The sequence below is a fragment of the Oenanthe melanoleuca genome, chromosome 28 (assembly GCF_029582105.1).
Source record: "Oenanthe melanoleuca isolate GR-GAL-2019-014 chromosome 28, OMel1.0, whole genome shotgun sequence".
NCBI classification, from domain to species: Eukaryota; Metazoa; Chordata; class Aves; order Passeriformes; family Muscicapidae; genus Oenanthe; species Oenanthe melanoleuca.
Window position 1 is genome coordinate 4,594,546 of NC_079361.1, and position 21,517 is coordinate 4,616,062.

Genomic DNA, 21,517 nt, shown 5'->3' on the forward strand with positions numbered 1-21,517 from the left:
GGAATTTTGGGCATGGATGTCTTAATGGGATTCTTGCCAGGCTGAGATCTCTGAATTGTCTTACAATATGTGGAGATGCTGCAGATACTGCTGGACTTCCCTTAGAGGAATATTATATTTAATGTTATATTTAAAGGAATACATAATATATTTAATATTATTAGTATTTCCAGTATAGGGAGGCAGAACAGGAAGCTTCATTCTGCAATATTGTTTTTTGTTGAAAACTTTGCTTCAAAGCAATTCCATGTGTTTGAAAAACAAATGTAAGGGTTTGCTTTCCTTTGCCTGCACTTTAGAAATACCAATATTTACCTTCCTTTTTTCTACCCTGTCTTTAATTTACTGTAACTGCTCAAAGCCAGGCAGTGCTGCTCTGCAAGAGAGGGACAGACTCAGGCCATATGGGCAGACTTAAATTCAAAATTAATTCTGCTTCAACTACTTTTTTTCTTCCTCTATAAGCAACCTACTCTAGTTTTGCTATTTTTAATAAGAGGTGAGCACTGGGATTTGTTCATTTAACTCTTCCTCAAATTAGTTGCAAGTCATAAAACAATAGGACTTATTTCTAGGTTTGTACATGATTTATTTTAATTTTTTTTTCAGTGAATTTGCCAGCACAGCATTATCTTTGGAGGAGAGCTTTGGGAAATGGTGTTGCAACTTGTTTTATGCTTTCCCACTTTTACCTTTTATTGCTTTTAGCCAGAGTTAGAGGAGAAAAATCCCTTCAGGAAAAAGGGTGATAAAAAGAAGAATTAGTGCATAATTTTGCTGATTTCTGATGTGCTTGTGGAAAAGGGAAAGGGATCCTTGAACCTCTGTCTTGAGGAGATCAGAACAAGACTGAAATAAAGGTACGGGTGTTTGAATGGACAGTTTTGACTCAAGAAGGCAACAGTGAGTAATAAAATTAAAATAGCTTTGAGGGCTGCTGGTTCTCAGTGTCAGGGAGGGTCTGGAGCGAGTAACGGATGCAGAAAATCCACTCACACTAAATGAAACTTCCTTTTCAGGGAGATGCAGTAATTGTATCAGAACTGGGAGGGTTTTTTTTTTTTTACTTGCAGGAAGGAAACTCCTGGGTTATTACACTAAAAAATGGGCAGCGTGTTCTGTGACTTAGTAATTCTTTCATTATAGACATTTTTAATTGATTTTTGACTGCTTTGATCAGTTCTGAACACTGGAAGGTGCACAGGGATGCAAAGGAGCTTTTTTCCTTCCAAAAGCCTTTCCTCCCTCAGCCCTTGGAAGTCGTGGGAGTTGGCTCCTGGTCCTCTGACAAAGCCTCCCTGAGCAGCCCCATCTTGTTAATAGTGGGATTGGTGGGAGTTTGTCATGATTAAACTGCAGATAATCATCATTACAGCCCTTGTGGCAGCCTGCTGATGAGACTTTATGATTATTGCTCTGCTTAATGAGCAGGTCTGCCTTAACTCTGCAGAAAAGCAAAGAGGGAAAACATCAAGTTGAAAAAAGGAGAACTGTCCCGTTGGGAAACGTGCCCAGAGTCTCCCAAGTGGGATTCCCACAGGATTCTCCTGCCTCTGTTCTGAGTTAATTGGGAGCCTGTGGTGCCACAAACCCACTTTGATCTTTTCCTCTTTCTTGCCATCCACCTTCCCCCCACCCTCAGACCACTCTGGTTTTGGGGTGGGTTTGAAGCCCTCTTGTTTTTGGGGCTGCATTTGGAGTCCCCTCTGCTTTTTGGGGTGGTTTTTCCTCTGTTTTTCATCTTCAGCCAGCAGTGAAGTTGGGTGTCCAGGAAGCAGCAGTGCATCCAGTGACTGACTGGCCATTCCAAAGGGAGCTGATGTTTGGAATAAAAATGTGGTAGCTGTTTAAATGAACCTGTATCTTCCTGTCCTCTTGCAGACTCTCCCCATGGCAGAGGAGCCTTTCCCTGCACACAGATGAATTTAACTCTTCAGTGTCCTCTAGAAGTGCCCACTCTGCATAAACAAATTTTCTTTGGAGTCAGAGCATTCCCTCCTTGCAGCCATTTCAGCCCCTCTGTGTGTTTGTATTTATTGCAGAGCAAATCCCTGTCCACCTCTGTGCTCATGAAAGAGTTCCTCAGTCCTGGTATCTGCAGTGCCACAGAAATTTGGAATTGCAGGGAGGTGTTTGGTGGTTCCTGCTCCTGGGAAGGGCTCAGCCCAGTGGATGGAGCTGCTCTGTTTGCCAGAGCCAGGCTCTGCTCCAGCCAAACAAAGTCTCCAGCTCCACAGTGGGCTGAGCAAACTCGAGACCAATTCACAATACTTTAATTATTTCTCCAAGGATTTGAACCTCCTTTTAATTTTCTTCCTGAAAGGCATTGCCTAAATTGCCTCTGTGCCCAGCTTTCCTTCCTAGTGGAAAACTACTGCACCTTGTGCTGGCCAAACATCCTGGCTTGATGGCCAGGAGCATTTGTCCCAGGACTTTTTTGGGCTGTGCAGTGACCTGGAGCTCTCTTCCCACCTTTCCCAAGGTTTGTGCTCTGAGGATGACCAGAGGATCAGACTGTGGCAGAATTATCTGTTCTTTGGGAGTTTAAAACTTTATTTTTTTGCAAATACAGAAAAATCATCACTTAACGCTGTGCTGGGAAGCAAAGATTCCTTTGTAGCACTGGGAAGTTTTACTTGGAGGTACCAAATTGAAACCAAAAAGTTCTGCTGGGCTTGAGCAAGCTGGGATAGTGGCAGTGTCCCTTCCCATGGCTGGAGTGGAACTGGATGGGGTTTGAGGTCCCTTCCAACCCAAACCATTCTGTTATTCCATGAAAAAAAATGGAAATCTGGCAAAAATCACCATCTGCTGCAGCCTATCTAGGCTGGAAAGCCTCCACCTCCATCCCTTGACCTGAATTTTTGGGATGGGTGTTTGGGGAAGCCACGAGGTTCATGTATCCTAATCCCCACTGCATCTCCTTCCCCTAATTCCTGACTGAGGGAACTGCAGGGACAGGGGGTGCTCAGCTGGCTCAGTTTGAGTCCCCAACAAAATTCTGCAGCAGGGACCCAACAAACACCCAGCATTTTATTCAGGAGGAGCTTTTTAACCTGGATTAGCTGAGATCAGAAGCTCCAGGCATGCGAGAGAGAACAGGCTGCACGGCTGGCTCAGCTCTCGTGCCTGTGGGGTGACATCTTGATGACAGTGGAGTTTAATTGCTCTCTGCTTTGCTGATACAGCCTATTGTCCATTTAGGGCCTGGCTTTCTGCTGTACAGGGCAGGACAAAGCATTTCCATTAGGCTACAGTTTGGTTTTTAACTTAATCATGTGTCTTACTCTCTGAACTTTACACTAATGTAGAGTTTTTCTGCATTTCAAGTGGGACGGTGGCTGAGGTGCTCAGTGTGTAGTGATGCCAAAGCCTGCTTGTGGTGCTTCCTGGTAAAATTGGTAATTTTGTTAGAATGGTGAAATTCTGTAACTCTGAGGAGCTGGGAATGGTGAAATTCTGTAACTGAGGAGCTGGGAATGGTGAATGAAATTCTGTGACTCTGAGGAGCTTAGAATGGTGAAATTCTGTAACTACAAGGAGCTTGGAATGGTGAAATTCTGTAACTTTGGAGCTGGAAATGGTGGAATTCTATAAATAAGGAGCTGGGAATGGTGAAATTCTATAAATAAGGAGCTTGGAATGGTGAAATTCTGTAAATAAGGAGCTTGGAATGGTGAAATTCTGTAAATAAGGAGCTGGGAATGGTGAAATTCTATAAATAAGGAGCTGGGAATGGTGAAATTCTATAAATAAGGAGCTTGGAATGGTGAAATTCTGTAAATAAGGAGCTTGGAATGGTGAAATTCTGTAACTTCGGAGCTGGAAATGGTGGAATTCTATAAATAAGGAGCTGGGAATGGTGAAATTCTATAAATAAGGAGCTGGGAATGGTGAAATTCTGTAAATAAGGAGCTGGGAATGGTGAAATTCTGTAAATAAGGAGCTTGGAATGGTGAAATTCTGTAACTTTGGAGCTGGAAATGGTGGAATTCTATAAATAAAGAGCTTGGAATGGTGAAATTCTATAACTTTGGAGCTGGAAATGGTGGAATTCTATAAATAAGGAGCTTGGAATGGTGAAATTCTATAACTTTGGAGCTGGAAATGGTGGAATTCTATAAATAAGGAGCTTGGAATGGTGAAATTCTATAACTTTGGAGCTGGAAATGGTGGAATTCTGTAAATAAGGAGCTGGGAATGGTGAAATTCTTTAACATAACCATACATTTCAGCAAATCAAGTTGAGGGTTTTTTTTGAGCTGACACTTTAAACTCCTTTATTTTCTATCTTATAGAAACACACTCGATTTTTAACCCTGGAAAATTAAACCACTGAGGAAGCAACATTTGTGCTGTAACAGCCCACATTAAATGATGCAATTAGAACCAAAGAAAGCCAGTGTGCCTTTTGCAGTTTAGCAATTAAAAACTTTCAAATGTACAGCATAGCATTTTGGCTGACATAAAAGCTTTTGAGCATTTTATTGCTGCTTGTACTTCTGGGCAGGATTTGTAGGTGCTTTAATATTAGGGTGATAATGTGTCCATTAATGCCTATTAGGCAAATGATAAATAATAAATACAAACTACAGTTCAGAGTAATTGGTGAGAGTCCAGCTCTTAAACTTTCATCAAAAGCATCTTTTTAATAATTATTTGTTTTAAAAGCTGGAGTGTTCACTTCTGCCCAAAATAAATTCTTTTAGAGGCACATGGGGGTGTCTGTGACAGCACTGGATCATCAAGGTGATAAATGGAATTATTTTGAAGAGAGGGAGTGAGCAGAGGTGTCCATGGGATAATTTGGGGATTGCTGCCTGAGGAGCTCCTGTCACACTCTGCTCCTGCTCCCTGGGGTTTGCAGGATCCCATCAGGGTGTGAGTGAATCCTAAATCCTCCAGCAGCATCCCTGTGACTCACCTGGGCAGCTGGCACCTCTCTTGAGTGGAAAGCCTCAAACAGTGGTGGAATTTCCAAGGCTCTTTCCATGAGAATGTTGGATTTGAATAGCAAAACTGTAATTTTCGAGTTGCAGCAGACTCCATCCCATCTGTGCTCAACTTCAAACAGGATCCTTGGGAGGCCTCAAATTGCAGATGGAAATTGTCTTGCAGGGAGACAGTGCTTTAATTCCATAAGTAATAGATGGGACATTAAAAAAAAAAAAAAAAAAAAGGAATATGCAGGAGGCTTTTTTTGGCTGCTGAGTTTCTGGGAGGAGGTAAATACAAGCCTTGGAATAGTGGGATGTCCTGGGAGCAGCCTGGGCTAATTGGCTGCCAGCAAACTTCCCCCAGCCTCACTTGGAGCTGTGGGTCTATTCCAGAGGATTCCTTTCCCTGGGGATTTGTGTTTCTTGCTGCTAATGAGCTCAGGGACTGGGAGGTGTCTCCTGGGAGTCTGTCACAGCCAGGGACAGGGTGGGTCTGCTTTGCCTTTGGACTCTGCTGTGCTGTGCAAGCTCTTGGGGTGGGTGTTGAAAACAAAAATATCAATGGGAAGGAGAATCTCTGTAGCCCTGCAGCTTTTCCCAGGTGTCCAGGTGTGTTTAAACTGAGGATTCTCCTAAATCTGGGATCTTTTTATCCCACTCTTGGCCCAGTTGTGCTGGGAAAACAGAGGAAGCAGGGGAGGAAGCCTTGCCTATATTTGGACCTTGCTGTGTGGGCTAAAGAAACATAAACCAGTCATAACCAAAGAATTAAAGAGTAACTTTGGAGTTTGGGGCATTATAGAGTCTGAAATTTGTGCTTTTTAATTATTTTTTAGTTGTTCCCATAGTTGTAACTGCTTCCTGCTTTACCTGAGCACTGGTTTTACCTGGAATTGCACATGATGGTTGGAAACATCCCATTAATGCCAGCCTTGGTTAGCAGGATTTTATAGTTTCTCTGTATATTTATTGGAATTTTTGCTACTGTTTTTAACTGTTTGTAAGATGCTTAAAATTCTGAAAATAATCCCCTTATTCTGACACAAATAAGGGTAAATTTTCACTTGCACTCTGGGCATTGGTGACTCTGGGCATCCAACAAAACAGACAAACACATCAATACCAAGTTTAGGAAAAATATTTTCATAGAACACAGCCTGCAGCATAAATTCCAGTAAATACATGACAGAACTTCCCAAAATGATGTCTTCTTTAATTATCTGTGTTTCCCTGAAGAAACAGAGAGATTTCCAGCTGGCTCCTTGACCTGAGGATTTCCAGTGCCCTTTCTGATCCTGGGTAGGAATATCCCATCCAGCTTTTCCACTAAAGGTGTTTAAAACCTTCTGCCAGCTTCAATCAGCCCTGATAAAACACTTCATTAGTTTTACATTCAAATCTTCTGTATTTTATTGACACTTTTGTGTTCTTCCAACTCATTCCTCAGCTTTCACGTGCCACACCTGGAATATTTAAGTGTGAGGAGCTGTTTGTGTGTTGCCACCACGTCTGAGTTTTCAGAGTCTCTCTTTAGGGTTCCTTGCTCTCCTCTAGCCTGGGGAAACTAAAGGATGAGCATAATACTGTGATAATAAAAGCCAAATATCCTGTGGGAGCTTTGGGGATGAGTTTTGGGGTTTTTCTGGTTTAATCTCATGACTTCTGAAATAATCTTATGGTATGTGGAGGACTGACACAAAACACTTGGGTCTGTGGGGTTTTATTCATGTTGACATCCCAGAGCAGAGCTTGAAGGGTTTTATTTCTCCATCATTCCCAGGGAATACAGCAGGAGCTGTGAAAAGCAGGGAGCTGGGCATGGACATGTGGAAATTCTCTTTTCAGATGGCAAATAAATGGAATTTTATGGAGTAGATGCCGGGGTGTATCCAGGCCCTTTCTGAGGGTCTGTTTTCCAGTCAGGTGGCGAGGCTGAAGCTGGTAATTCCAGTTTGGGTAGATCTCCAGGGTGCAGCTGTGCTTTGGGAATTATTCCTGCAGAGCTTTGGGGCTGCAGGACGGGCCCTGCTCTGGCCCAGCTGTTCCTCTGCTGTTCCAGAGGAAGTTTGACACAGCTCCTTGTGGGACCTGGCAACCTCTGGAGCTGCTGGGAGGCTTTGCCAACCTTCCAGCTTGGTCAGGAAGCCTTCAGCTGGAACAGTGGCAGGGGCAGGAGTGGAATTGCTGCATCTGAGGCGTGTTTAAAGGGGCTTTGCTGCCTCTGGAAACTGCAGGTTCTTGTGTGGTGTTCCCCACACATCCCAGGAACTTTGTCCTTCCTTCATGTTCCCTGGCCCCACAGATCCCAGGATTTGTGCACTTTCTTTGTTTCCTGCCCCCACAGATCCCAGGAATTGTGCTCTTCCCTTTATGTTCCTTGGCCCCACAGATCCCAGGAAATTTGTGCTCCTTCCTTCATGTTCTCTGGCCCCACACATCCCAGAATTTTTGCTCCTTCCCACATGTTCCCTGGCCCCACAGATCCCAGGATTTGTGCTCCTTCCCTCTGGACCTTTCCAGCACCGTCACCCTCATGGATGAGCTGCAGGGATGAATTTCTGGTGTCTTCTCACCTGGCAGGTGGCTGCTGCGAAGTACCTGAACTGTGCTTTTTTCTTCCTTTGATTTTTATCTTTAATCAACTTCCAGCAGCTGTTTTTAAGCCCAGAGAGTCTCCTGGAGGGATGAAGCTTGGATTCATTGGAAGGTGATGAGGTTGTGCCCCTTGGCTTGGACAAATCTTGTTTTCCTCTTGTTTGAACACAGAGATGAGGTTTCATCAGCATCCTTGATTTGCCAAGGATTTATTGCATCCAGGGCTGAGGGGGTGACTTGGTTTAATTGGAAAGGCAGAGGGAAAAACCTTGTTCCCACTCAGAAGGGATGGGATGGCATTTCTAGGAACTGTAATGCTGGAAATTCAGTCATGACATCAGTAAGGAGGAGGAATGAAGTGACTCTGAGGTGACTCTTCAGAACATGACAGAGGGATTTTGGAAAAGGCAGCAAGAACTCTCAGTGGTCAGGGTTGTCCATCCCAGAACACCCAAGGAAGTTAATCCAAATGAAGATATAAATGGAAATGTGGTTTTAATTTGGTTTCACGTCATTCATCTGTTCTCTTTTGTTCTAAATGAAGGTGTCCATGCAAGGATTTAATTTCAGCTAATAAAGGTACTTAGAGTCACATCCTTAATTAGTTTAGGGTGTGCAGTGTGCTCTCCTCTTCCATGAACACCCTGAACGAGCTGTAGCCGAGGTTGGACATGAGGGCAGCGATGCCTCTGGAGGTCCAGGGATGCCAAAACTCTTCCCCTTCCCTGCCTCAAGAGGGAATGGGATGGTGCAGGGTCCATCCAAGTCTTTGTTCCCTGTGATCCCCTCTGCAGCCTGGCATCACAAATGCAGAATTTTGGGAGGCACATCTCCCATTTAACTCCCATTTAGCTTTGCCATGTAACTTGCACGAAGCTGATATTACCCGCTTAACTTCAAACCCATTTATTCGTAGATTGTGGGATTTTTAACCACGTTTGATTCGTGCAACAGGATTTGTGTTCCTGTTACTTTTTACCACCGCACCAGGATTTTTGTTGCTGTGTTCTCATTCCACTTTCATCCTCCAAATCCCCATTTTATGCACCTTAAACAACTTTACAGACTGAAGAGCAGCGTTGAGGCCGGACAGGTTTGTTATATCAGGGGCAAGAGCAGGAAAAGAGAAAACCCCTCTAGGTCATGGTGAGAAGTGCCTCTCTCCCATAAGCCTTTGCAGGTTTATGTTAATTCCTTAACTTCTATTGGTTAATACTGCTGATGTCACCCCCTGGTTCAGCCCCCTATTTACCATATATGGACTTTCACTAGAATGCTCTCCCCTCTCCTCATCCCCATTGGTCCTGGTTTAGCAGCAGGCTCCACCCCTCTCACCCCATTGGTTCTCCCAATTGGTTGCCCCTCCTCTGCACCACTTTCCCTTGTTCCCATTGGCCCTTGGCCCTCAGACCCGCCCCCTTGTCCCCTATTTAATCCTGTGCCCTCAGCCCAATCTTTGTCCCAGGAGATACTATAAACCTTGTTTTGGGTTTCTGACCCAAACCCATCCTTCACCCCTTTCACAGCCAGTTTTTATTTTAGCAAGAGTGCTCCAGGTTCTGAAAGCACAAGTTGCTCTCAGACAAACCCATGGAAACTCAGAGGAACCCATTGAAGCTCACAGCAAAACCACATGGGTTGATTTGGTTGGGTTTGTTGGATTTTTTTTTATTTTACTTAAATCCAAATTTTTTTCATGTTTCAAATGCTTGTTTGCTCAAGTATGTTCCTGTGAATTTCTGGACACGGGGAACAAGAAGCTGGCCAGGCTGTCCATGAACAGTGTGCTGTGGAATGCAGTGTCGTGGCACTCGAGGAATTCAGTGATCTCTGTACCAAGAGCAGGATGTTGTTTATTGGTGCTTTCTAAAGGTTGTTCTGGGTCTGTAAAATTCCTTATCCAGCGCTCAGAGCTGTCAGCTCGGCGTGTTCCTGCTTTCCTCAGCGTCATAAATGTCCTGTAATGATCCTGGGTGTGATGCAGGTCCGTGAAATCCTATTGGATGAGCTCTTCAAAAACTCAGACTCTGTCTTGGGCTAGGTTTATCCATCCAAGTTTAGTTGGGTTTATCTGGGCTAAAAGGTTTTTTATTTTGTTGGCAGATTTATCCTTTTTTTTTGTTGATGTCGTGGCTGAGATTCTTCACTGCTAGACTGGAAAAGTTTTATGGGGGATGGTTAACTTCATGAATTTCAAGCTGTTTAACTCTCCTGCTGCTAAAATTTAAATATCTATTTCTCAAATCCATTGGTGACTCAAACAGCACAAAACAAAAAGGTTGGAGTTCATTCTCCCAAATTCCTGGTGGTTTTCCTATGGAAATGTCTCCCATACCTATGGCAACATTATCACTTATAAATTACACTTTCAGCTATTTATAAATTCTTCTGTCCCTTTGGAAAGCTTCTCAGTGGGGTCCCACAAGCCCCATGGAACACAATTCCATTGTGGAATGCTTTGTGTGATTTAGGAAATCAAACATCCACAGCCCCAATTCTGCAGGAATTGGAGAAATCCAAACTCAGCATGGCTTGGGTTGACTCTATTTTTTTTTTTCCCTTCAGTTAAAACCTCAGGTGAGCTTGGAACTGAAAAGTCTTTGAGATCTCCAAAATGACAGCAAGGCAAAAAGGCTGAAACTGAGCAGTTTTAGTCACAGGAATACAATTTTTTAAATGTAAGCAGCTGAGCCTGGAGGAAGAGGTTGATTGTTGAAACAGGCAATGTAACAACAAGGATTTTGCAAGGGAGCTGCAGTTTGCTTTTCCAAGGGGTTGCCAGCTTTCTCTTGGAAAAAATTCACTTTGCGTCCTCTCAGGCCGAGAACTGGAATAAATTTTCCCCTCAAGTGTCCATTTTTTAACTCAAAACTTACATAAGCACCAAAGTTCTGTGCCCAAAATGTGGTGGAGGGATCAAGTGTCACTTCTGACCTTAGTTTATCCCTTTTCCGGGTACAAATCATTGTTTCAGGAATTTTCTTGTTTTCTTACTTGAAATACACATTTCCCTGACCTTTTCCCTTGAAAAAAAAAAAAAAAAAATTAAAGAAAGTAAAAAAATCCAGGTGAAAAATCAAGCTTGAGTGTGGCTTGGCAGTGAATGTTGGAGTTTAGGATTTCTCTGAGGTAATTTTTGTTTTTCCACTTGTTTTTGTAGGATGCTGTGACGTCAAAACCAGTCATCCAGTTTCAAGGAAGCCAAGGGGTAAGTTTGTCCCTGGAAAGTTCTTTACATTTCATGGGATTGAGGGATTTGGGCTGTTCCAGCTCAGGGAATGATGCTGTGATTGCTGGAAGTGAGAGATGGAGGTTCAGATGTGATCCAGGATTTTGGATTCTCTCTCTCTCTAAAACCTTTTCCCTCTTCTTTATTTCCTAACCTTGCTAAATCCATGGGAAATTCAGATTTGTGAGGCTGTGCTGTTGGGCAGAGCAGGGAAAAGGAAAGGATGCAGAAACCCATGGAATCCTCACCTGCATCCCAAGAAAACACCAAGAATTTTTGGGTCCCAATTCCTTCCAGCAGCAGAGCTTGGAGGCTGCTCTGAGAGTCCTGGAGGTTTATTTAATGTAACTGCAGTTCTGTGAGTACCAGAAGTTATTTTAGATTTAGGAGTTTTACTTCCCCAACTTGTGTTCCAGTGACAGAACTCTGGGATATTTTTAGCCCCTTGAACCAGTCTGTCATGCCAGTTGCTGACAACGTTGAGATTTACGTGGTGCTGTTTCTGGTAAAGCAATGCAGCCCTTCAGTGAACTTGAAAAATGTCATTTAGATACCTTTTATTTCTAAAAAAACCTATATTTAACTTTAGGCTCTGCAGAAAGAAGAAGAATTTAATTTTTTTAAAGTTTTTTTTTATTTTCAAGAATCTGAATTTAGCTGTAACTTCTGATTATTTTTTATGCAGTGGCACATTAAAGCTTTCAAAAGGGCTTGGGTTGAGTAGACATTAAACCCAGCACATTGTCATTGCCCACATCCTACTTTTTATTATTCTCACTAGCAGTACATAGAAAATGTAGCAGGAAAGACATGATTGTTATTGTAAGCTAAGAAGAAAAATACAAACCTTCTAAAGAAAGGAGCAATTTCCAGGTTTTTTACTTTGTTTAGACTTAAACTTCCCCGAAAGCTCAGCATGAAAGTTGAGATCAAAATCTGCCCTGAGGTTGGGCACAATCAGAAGTGAGGAGGAAAAACTGAAGGGTGGGTGGTTTGTCTTTATTTGATGAGCTTTGCTCATGGAATAAAGGAGCTAAAAACACTGGGGATGCTTTCCTTCCCCTTTGGAATCAGGATCTACACCTGACTTTTCCAGTAAAACTCTTTTAAGTTTTGGAAATGCCTCCTCTGAATGGTTTTTCCTTGAAGGAAATACAGGAAAAGGGATCAAAAAAACTTAAAATGCTCCTCTGCCCTGAGCCTTTGCTCATGGATCTGATATGGACAAGAATTAACAAAAAATATTAATTTCTGGGGATCATTAAGAATATTTTCAAATGCTGCAGTTGCTTCTGGAAATTAAAAACATAAAACCAAAAGAAAAATAATTATATTTGAGCCCTGAGCTGGCAGAGATGAATCCTGGGTGGAAGAGCTGTGGTGTGACTCCTTGGAGAAGGAGAGCTGGGCTGGGAGGATGTGGCACCAGGGCTGACCTCTGCCTGCTCCTCCTCACTCCCTAATTAATGGCACTGGGGAGGAAAGGCCAAAGGTAGAGCTTGGAAGAGAGCTGCAGCTCCATGGGAGAGCACAGAAAGAGCTCTTTGTCCCTTTCATTATTATTTTTCCTGGGTATGACAAGGAGCTGGCAGCTGGGGAACCATCTGCTTTTAAGGGTAGGACTCTGCATGTCAGGATTCTCCTTTTTAAGGAGCTGAGAATTGAAATGCTTTCGAGGGATCCTCCATCACCTGGGCTGAAGAGAGAACTCCAGGAATTTACCAGGCTCTCTACTCACATGATGACATTAAAATATATTTGTTGAGCTGTTTTCTACTTTTAAAATTATTTCTTCCTCAATTTGCTGCATTCCTATTTTGCTTCCCAAAAAATGCAGCTGTGGAGAATCCCATGAACTTTTTGAGGTGGGAAGTTTGTGCATAGAACAAATCACACAGAGTGTGATTTAAAGCAGTGAAGTTTTAATAGTGGGAATTTTCTGTGCAAGTATCCCCCTCTCAAGAGGGAAAAGCTTCATTTGATGATTTAGGGAGGCAGGACATAAAATGAGAATTTAAACAAACTGCTGCTTCTTGGATTTAATTCTCTAGAAACCTTTAAATTTCTGTGTCCATGTGTTTTCACCTATTCCAGTTTTACTCTAAAAGCTGTCAAGGATACTTTCAGTTTCTAATACACAGAAAAAGAAACTTGGTGTTTGAGACACTAATTAACCAGGGAAGGGAATTGTTGGGAATAAAACCCAGGGTCAGCAAGGTGACAGCAGAATGGAGGAAGCCAACCCAAAATAAAACAGCTGTTCCAGTGACAAGGGACACAACTTCTCCTACCTGGATCCAATCTCACAGGAACTGATAAAAAATTTTGGGATTTTGCCTTGGGATGTGTTCTGTGGTGATGCTGCTCTGATTAATGGCTTTTATTCTGTGTAATAATCAGAATTTCAGTTGTAATAACCAGGTTGTTTTAACCAGGTTGTTCCTCTGAAGTGGGAACATGGAGATTCCTTACGAGCAGCACCTGGCTGTCAGTTTTTTCCTCATGGATTTTCTGGGATAGTTTTATAAATTTCTATGGAGTTTTTGAGCTTTGTGGTTGTTTCAGTGTGCACATAAATTAGAATTTAAGAGCTGGAGTAGCACAGCATTACAAATTGTGTGCAGAACTGTGCTAGAAATACTGAAAATGCTTCTATTTTGGTGAAAAGACATGCAGAATCAGAGCTTAGCCTGGCTGAAATTTGCAGGTGCTTGTGGAGTGGTGAGAGCAGGGACAGAATTGAACTGGGGGGGGGAAAATACCCAAATTCACCAAAAATACCCAAATTCAGGTGCCAGACCCACGTGTGCTGTGCAGCATTTTTAAAATGACTGCTGGGAGCAAAACATCTTTGCTTTGTGATTGGGAAATTCAGTGTTTCCCCTGTTTCTTGGGATGAAATTTTGGTATTAACAGAGGGAGGGGAAATCTCTGTTCAGAGCGAGCTGTCCACAGATGAATGTTACTTGAAAGAAGAAAACAGAAGTCACATCTGTACAGAGCTATTTTTGTGTGTCTCTGGTTACTGGTGCAGCACCCAGCACCAAAATTAGGGCTCCCTCAAAGCAGTCACCAGTGCTGATTTGGTGGCTTGAGAAACCTTCTGTTTTCAGCTAAAAATAATTCCTAGATAAGGGCCAGCTTGCACACCAGACACTTTTCAGTACTAAAGTGACTCTGCCTCCTTTTACAGCCTCTGGAAACGCTGCTAAAACCCTACAAAAATCCAAAATCAGGGCTTTTGGTGCTGCTGGTCTTATTCCAGTGGTGAAGCAGGAGTGAGGAGGGAGTTTTTTGAGTGTGTGGAGATGTGATTTGGTGACATCCTGCAGGTTTTATTTTCCAGGCTCAGGTGCAGCACAGCTCAATCCCCTTGGAAGCAGGACAGCCCTGCTGGATTTTCCTTTTCTTCCCATTCCCACCAAATTTCCAGCTGCAAAATCCCTCCTCACAAGCCTGCTGCTTACATAACTCTGTGTTCTGGTAAAGCAGGAGGGAATTTTCTTCCCCCTGCCTGGGTGGGGGCAGAGGATGCCAGGAAAGATTAAAAGGGCTGGAGGGCTGTGGCACACGTTGGGCAGGGCAGATAATGGGGCTGCTCAGGGAGGGTCCAGCAGCACCCAAAAAAATCTGCTCCCAGTATTTCCAAACCTGGATGCTGGGGGTAGTTTGACAAAGCAAGGCTCAAGTTTGGGTTTCTGGGCTCGTTTTTGGAAGAAGGGAGCTCTGTTTGAGGGCAGGGCTCAGCTCGAGAGCTCCTTGCTGCCTCTGAGAACATCCCTGTGGTTTAGCACAGGGACACAGATCCCTGGGTTTTCCAGGCTGCTGGAGACTGTCTGAGGTCTGAAGGAAACCACCCAAAACCCCTCCTGTCCCAGCACAGCCATGGGTGGGTGCCAGGGGCTGCTTTGCTGGGAGTATTTTGTATTTTCTGCGTCCATGTGGCAATCTGGGTAAATATAAATCCCTGTGGTAAAAGCCTGGCCTAAAATAAGCTGGAGCTGGTGTTCCTTCTGTCTCAGCTTCTGGAAGCCATCTTAATTATCAAATATTGATGTGATAGTAGAGCTCAGATGCTGGCATTTATGTTGGATCCTGAATGCTGAGGGGAGACAGTTTCCCTTTTGAAAAATGAATGGTTGTGGGGAGGAGTGAAAAAAAAAACAATGCAGGATGGCTGTGGAGTTGTCTGTGGAGCACACTTAATGCTTGATTAAATATTTAATTTAGCAGCAGCGTCACACTCTACTGTGAGCCATGAAATCTTGTTATGGAATTATAATTTCTTAAAAAAGAATAAGCATGCTACCTAGTGACCTGGCTTGTGCTATGTTTAGTGCTGGATCAGTAATTCTAAAGAAACGAGCCTCGAGTGTTTTACATTGAATATAAACAGTGGGAACAAGTCTGTTTTGAGCCTGAATCAATAGAATGGGGTCAGATTCCTAGAACAAGGTGGTTGTGGGTTTTTTCTGAGGCACTGTTCTCCCATATCCATCCATCTTCGGATGCTCTCTCCCCCTTTTCCTTCCCTGCACACAAGAGGGATAACTTGAATTCTTCTCTGTGCAGTAACCCAGGTGCTTTCCTTGTGGCAAAGTGCCTCAGAGCCTGCTGGCTGCAGGAGGATGGGCTCTGGGAGCTCTGAGTGACCAATGTTCCTCCTCTCCCGAGCAGCACATCGCCATCCCCAGGCCCGACCGACCGGCAGAAGTGAGGACCTTCACCTTTTATCTCTCCAATATTGGCAAGGACAGCCCCCAGGGGAGCTTTGACTGCATCCAGCAGTATGTATCCAGGTGAGTGAGGCATCCAAGGAAAACCCAGCCTTTTTTTAAAATTTTTTATTTTATTTTTACCCTCTCTTCTGGAGCATCTTTTCCTTAACAAAGCTTAATGCACGTTCTTCCTTTTTAGAGTCTCTGTGATCTGTTTTGATGTGTTTATTTTTTTTTTTTTGTGAGAAGCATCTCTCAGCTCCTCTGTGTGCCCCCCACTATTATTCAGCTAACACCCCCCACCTCCCAGCTGTCCCCCAGTGCCAGCCTGGTGTCCCTTTGCAGTGTCAGGAGTACCTTTTTTCCATTGCATTTCTCTTGCAGCAATGGCAATATCCATTTGGATTGCCTGGGAAGCATACAGGATAAAATCACCGTGTGTGCTACTGATGATTCCTACCAGAAGGCGAGGCAGAGCATGGCACAGGCAGAGGAGGAGACTCGCAGCCGGAGCGCCATAGTCATTAAACCTGGGGGGAGATATGTAGGTAAGCAGCCTCTCAGTTTGGGGCTCTGGACTCCATTTGGCACCCAGCAGGCTCTGGAGGCAAATCCTGATGTTGTTGGCTTGGTTGTGGCAGCGTGAGAAGTTTCTGGTAGCTCCTCATGGGTGGTTTAGGCTCTCCTTGTGTTGTGTTGTCATCACTTCCATCACCTCAAGGGAGCTGTGGCTGCCCCAGCCCTGGAGGTGGCCCAGATCAGGTTGGAGCACCTCAAAGGTGTCCCTGCCCCTGTCAGGAGTGGCTCTGGGTGGTTTGAAGGTGCCACCCAGCCCTTAGCACTGTGGGCTGTCCCTGTGCAGTGCCATGGCTCTGGTCACGTCTGTCACGTGGCAGTGCTGGGGCTCCCTGCTGAGCCCTGCCAGTGTCCTGCTGCTGCCCAGCTCAGCTAAAACTGCCACCACCGAGTCACAGCTGTGCCCACGGGACTGCAGCAGGGAGGGCACAGGCAGCAGTGCCCTCTGGGAATAAACACAGACACTAAAGCAGCCTGGAACAGCCCTTCTCACTGTGACAGCAGCAGGAAAGCCTTAGCAGAGGAAATAAAACCAAATAACACAGGGAGCTGCAGAGACCCAGGGCTCAGGGCCCTGCTTAACCTCAGCTCACAAACTTGGGGCACAAATAGTAAGCAGAATGCAAAGTTTCACTTTTTTTCTTTTTTTTTTTTTTCTTTTTTTTTCTCTGAGGCAGCTGCTTTTTCCTGCAGCCCATGTGATCTGCAGCCAGTCTCTTCTCAGAGGATCTGTGATGAGAAGGGTTGAGTTGCAAAATGTAGAACTGACCCTGACTCATTGTCACAGCAGCCAAGTGCTCAAAGCTGAGAAAGGAGATAGTAATCAGGAAGGAAATGCATTGATTTCCTGTAGGCCAGAAGATTATTTTGTTTAGCTCCTCTTTGAGAACATTACAGTAAGTGCCTGAAGTTAAAGCTTCTGAGGGAGAAGATTCTCAAAGCAATTTGCTTCCTGGAAAGATGAAGCAAAACTTTTTTTTTTTTTTTTTAATTAAAAATACTCCTGGCTAAAACCTTTAACTCCCCTGAAATGGAGACAGAGCTGTGTGAAAGCAGCAGGGGCAGAGCTTGTGCTCACAGCACTCCTAGATAAGATGTCAGTGTTTGAGGAGGAGAGCTCTGGTCCAAGAAGGAAGGGCTTGGAAGGACAGTCCTGGTGTGGGATCTGCAGGTCCTGGTGTGCCAGCAGCATCAGCTGATTGCTGCAGCCTGGGCTGGATCTCACATTTCCAGGAGAACACGGAGCTCAGCACTTGAGCTCCAGTGGAGTCGTTCCAGGCAGCTCAGATGTGGAAAAACTCATATGAAATGTTGAAATTGGAGAGCAGCAGAACTTACAGATGTGAGCTGACACTTGAATAAATAGATATGTAAATATCTAGCTGCAGGTAAAGCTGCAGGGGGTGTGTGCTTGTAGCCACACTAAACATGTGTGCATACATCCACAGACATGCACGTGCATAAATATTTAAAAACCCTTTGTGTCCTGGCTTAACTTAGCTTTTTCTTTCCCTATCACTGTGCATTTTGGCTCCAGCCTTTAAGTGGAAACCTCCCAACGTGATGTTTTTACTGTTCATGACCTGGCAAGAGTTAAGGCAGTTTTAGAAAGCTGACGAGTCTTCTCTTGTCCCATTTCTGGAAACAAAATCCAGTTGACCTCTGGATTGTGGGATGTTTAACATGTGAATTGGTGTCGTTCCCCCTCTCACCTCCCCTCAGCCCTGCTGAGGATGGGTCGTGCTTCCTCTCCCAGCACTGTGGTGTGTAATAAAAAGCCAGGAAATGGGGCCTGGGTTACGCAATGTGCAGCTCAGTAAAACAAACAGTGCAGACAATCCCCAGTATCTTCAGATGACTCAGTTGAAAACGTTGCTTCCTAGCAATGGAGCAGTGCCCTGCTGGAATAAACCTCCCAAACACTTGCAGTAAATGCTGGATGTTGTTTGTCCTAGTGAAGGTCACTTTCTCCAGCCCAAGTGATTATTGATTGGATCTCCAGGTTTCTAGACCTTGGAACCCACACGTTTTTGTTTTCAGCTTTGCTTGGTTTGCTTTTGGTAGCAGGAACCTGCTGCTGTGTTTGAAACAATCCCAGTCCTTTGATTTGGGCTCTAGTGAGAGGTGGTGTGAGGGTTCTGTTTTTCAGTAGGAATGGGGGGAAAAAATGAATTGTTGGATCGTGCTGTCAGCAGCCAAGAACCACAGTGGGGATGGAGCTGAGATGCACTTGTGAGCCAGCTTTATGTTGTCACTTGTCTGCAGAGGCAGTGGAGAAGGGGTTATTCCATCAGCACAGGCAGCACCCTCATGAATAGGCTGATGGCCCAGTGTCAGCCCCATTCATGGGGCCGTGTTTGGAGGGGGAAGGGGAGGTGGACCCAGCCCCATAAAGTTCCTATTGTTCTAAAAGCAGAAACATCTGCTGGAGAAGCTTTTTTGCTGAGCTCAGCAGCGGGGAGCCTCTTGTTGACCAGTTCTGGTCTTTCCACTCCGTATTTCCCACTCTTCTACATAATAATGCAGAATTTTCTTCTTTAGGGAGGGCAAAAAATAGTTCGATTAAGCGTGGGGATACGTGCACTTGGGATAAACGAAAAGCTGGCAAACAAAGGGAGCTTTATGCAAGCTGGTGGCCAATAATACTCAGGTTTCCAGAGCTTGGTGTTGCTGTTTACTTGTTCCAAGCTTGTCATGAAGCATAAACCTCACGGGATGCTGGTTCCGGCGGCGCGTCGGGACGGAGGGGGCTGGCGGTGTTTGTCCTTCCCTGTCACCCCATGCCCCTTCCCTGGGGTGTGATGAACTCCACGTTTTTGGTGTTGACCAAGCCCCACTGACTGGCCTTTTGCTGAGGTGACTGCTGCACTTCACTATTCTCGTCTCATTTTTAGGCAAAAAGGTTCAGGTGCGTAAACCTGCACCAGGAGCTTCCGATGCTGTTCCCTCCAGGAAGCGCCCAACGCCAGTCAACCTTGCCAGTGCAATAAAGAGAGGCAATAGTGCCATTTCCCAGAGACCCTTCAAAGATAGGGTTGTGCACTTACTGGCACTAAAGCCTTATAAGAAACCTGAACTTATTCTCAGATTGCAGAAGGATGGACTTTCTCAGCAGGACAAGGATTTGCTGGATAACCTTCTGCAACAGGTTTGTACTCTGATGAAGGCAACGATTTAGGTAAAGGGAAAAAAAATGTCTTCTCAGCCCTCCCCCCTCCTCCCGTGGCAGTGGAACCTGTTATCTCCAGGCTGCAGCTGAGTGTGACTCTGAAGGTTGTGGGGGACACATTTCTCAGCTCCCAGTGCTGGTGCAGAGATAGCAGGAGCCTCCCGTGGCTACGCCTCAGGTTAGGGGGGTGCAACCAAGCTGGATGGTTTTGTCTCACCAGATCAGTCCCTTTTAGAGGGACACTTGTGCTTGGTCATGGGGAGGATTCTCTTAACAGAGGATCTATAAATTACTCAATTATAACCTCTAAATCTCTATATTATTCTCATGGACATAAAGGAGCAACGCTCTGTATTGGTACAGGTTTTGTGTATGAAGGAAAAGATGTCCCCAGTTTTTGTACTCCTCAGAGCCTTTTCTGCTTGGAAATGCCACTGGTCAGGTGTGAAGATCATGCAGCTCCTTGCCAAGCACATTATTTGTGTGTCAAGTGTGAAAGCTGTCTCCAAGCTGAATCAGTTCCTAGCACTTTGAGTCACATTAAAGGTGCCATTTTAGGCCTCACAGTAAACACCTTCATTGCTTTATTAAACACATCATGGCTATTTATTTAAATGCTGCAGCTGCCTTCTTCTGGATTGCGATATATTCTGGAAAAAAACTCCTTTATTTTTTCTTTTTTACTCCTTCCCATAAAGAGTGAGACAGGAGTTCACTTTGCCCAAGGGCACAGGGCAGGTCGCATTAAAAACAAAAGTCACAGCTGGCACAACTCGTTCCTTCCTTAGATTTTAATCCCAGAGAGCCCTTATTTTCCTAGCAGCTTTTCAGAGCACTTCTTCAATTCTATCAGTGAGTTTCAGGGTGGAAAACTCCTGTTTCTGATGAGTTTTGATGATGCTGTGCCCCCAGCCCTGGCAGCGAGCGGCGCTGCCCTGGTCGGGCTCAGTGCTGATCTGGCTGTAAACGTGTGCTGCTCGTAAAGTTAATCCCTCTCAGCCCTCCCAGGGCTCCCATCCACAGGCAGACACAAGATAAGCTAAAAATTACAGGCTGTGTTAAAGCTACACAGCTAAATCTGTCTAGGTGTGGGTTTCATTGTGCTCTTGCATCTCTCTCGCAGGACTCGGTGTTCCTGGCGGCCTTTTTGCCTCATTTTGCAAGGTTTCTATTTTTGGGAGGGTTGGGGTGGAGCTTGCAGAGTCCCACACCAGCAAAACAAGGAGGTAGCAGCTCTCAGCCTCTGTGCAGAGAAAAATCCAAGTTGTTCTTCCCTGAGCTTCAGGAACAAGCAGGAAACAGAGAAATTCTGGAAGAGGGTTTTTCTTTTTCTTTTTTTTTCTTTTTTTTTTTTTTTTTTTTTTTTTTTTGGTGAAGAAGAACCTGGATTTGCTTTTGTCTCCTGGGTGTGTTTACAGGGATACCTCGATGTAAAACACAGCTCAAATTCTTGTTGTATTTTGGCTCAGGATTTTTGGAAAGCTGACAGGACTGAAAGGAAAAACAAAGTGTTTGTCATGTAAACTGATAACTGGGCTTTCTATTTTTGCTTATCAGGAGAGTTTGCCGTGTTGGTTGTGCAGCCTTTTGCTCTGAAATTCTTAGATTTTTAATATTTTTAATATTAGGTTGTAGCTTCCCTAAAGCATCTTCAGTTCATTCAAGACTTGCCACTCCTTTGCTTGTTTTTGAAGCATTTTCCTGCTGTGTGGATAATAGAGATCCCTGAGCACAGCCACGTCCTGAATGGAGAACAGTAATCCCTAAACAGATGCACAAGATCTCCATGCACTGAATAAAAGCATTTTCCACTTTCAAGGGCAGCAGTCCCCAGGCTGAGGGGCTCCAGCAGGGAATTTGGGCTGCAGCTGCTGCCTCTGCCTGGCTGTGGGCAGAGCATTTGGCACCTGGGCCTCCTTATCCCTCTTCAAAAACACTTTCAAGGCTTTATTTTCATTTGAAACTTGCAGTGCCCTGCGAGCTGAGGTTGCCCAGAGGGAACTGCCCCATCCCTGGGAGTGTCCAAGGCCAGGTTGGAGCAATCTGGGATAGTGGAAGGTGTCCCTGCCCTTGGAATTTGATGGAACCAAACCATTCCAGGACACACTGAATCATTCAGGAGAGGTTCACTCTCTGTGAAAGCCTCACTGGGGTTTTTTGCTTTGTGCCAACTCTTGATTTTCACGCATGTACCAGCAGCAAGAAGTTACATTTTCAGTCAGGCTGTGGAAAGACTGATCCAAGTGGGATAACTCCTTCCCAGTTGTTTCCATTCTAATCCAGCTGTGCCCAT

The 21,517-nt window shown here is 44.6% G+C and overlaps 1 protein-coding gene across 2 annotated transcripts in view; it reads left to right on the forward strand.

Annotated features, from left to right (window-relative positions):
• Window positions 1-21,517, forward strand: part of ELL (elongation factor for RNA polymerase II) — a 50,218-nt gene that overhangs the window by 14,114 nt on the left and 14,587 nt on the right. For both annotated transcript variants that reach the window (XM_056512763.1, XM_056512764.1), the window contains exons 2-5: window positions 10,693-10,740; window positions 15,439-15,560; window positions 15,864-16,027; window positions 18,950-19,203. In XM_056512763.1, coding sequence (XP_056368738.1) covers window positions 10,693-10,740; window positions 15,439-15,560; window positions 15,864-16,027; window positions 18,950-19,203 — 588 coding nt within the window. The remainder of the gene's footprint in view (window positions 1-10,692; window positions 10,741-15,438; window positions 15,561-15,863; window positions 16,028-18,949; window positions 19,204-21,517) is intronic.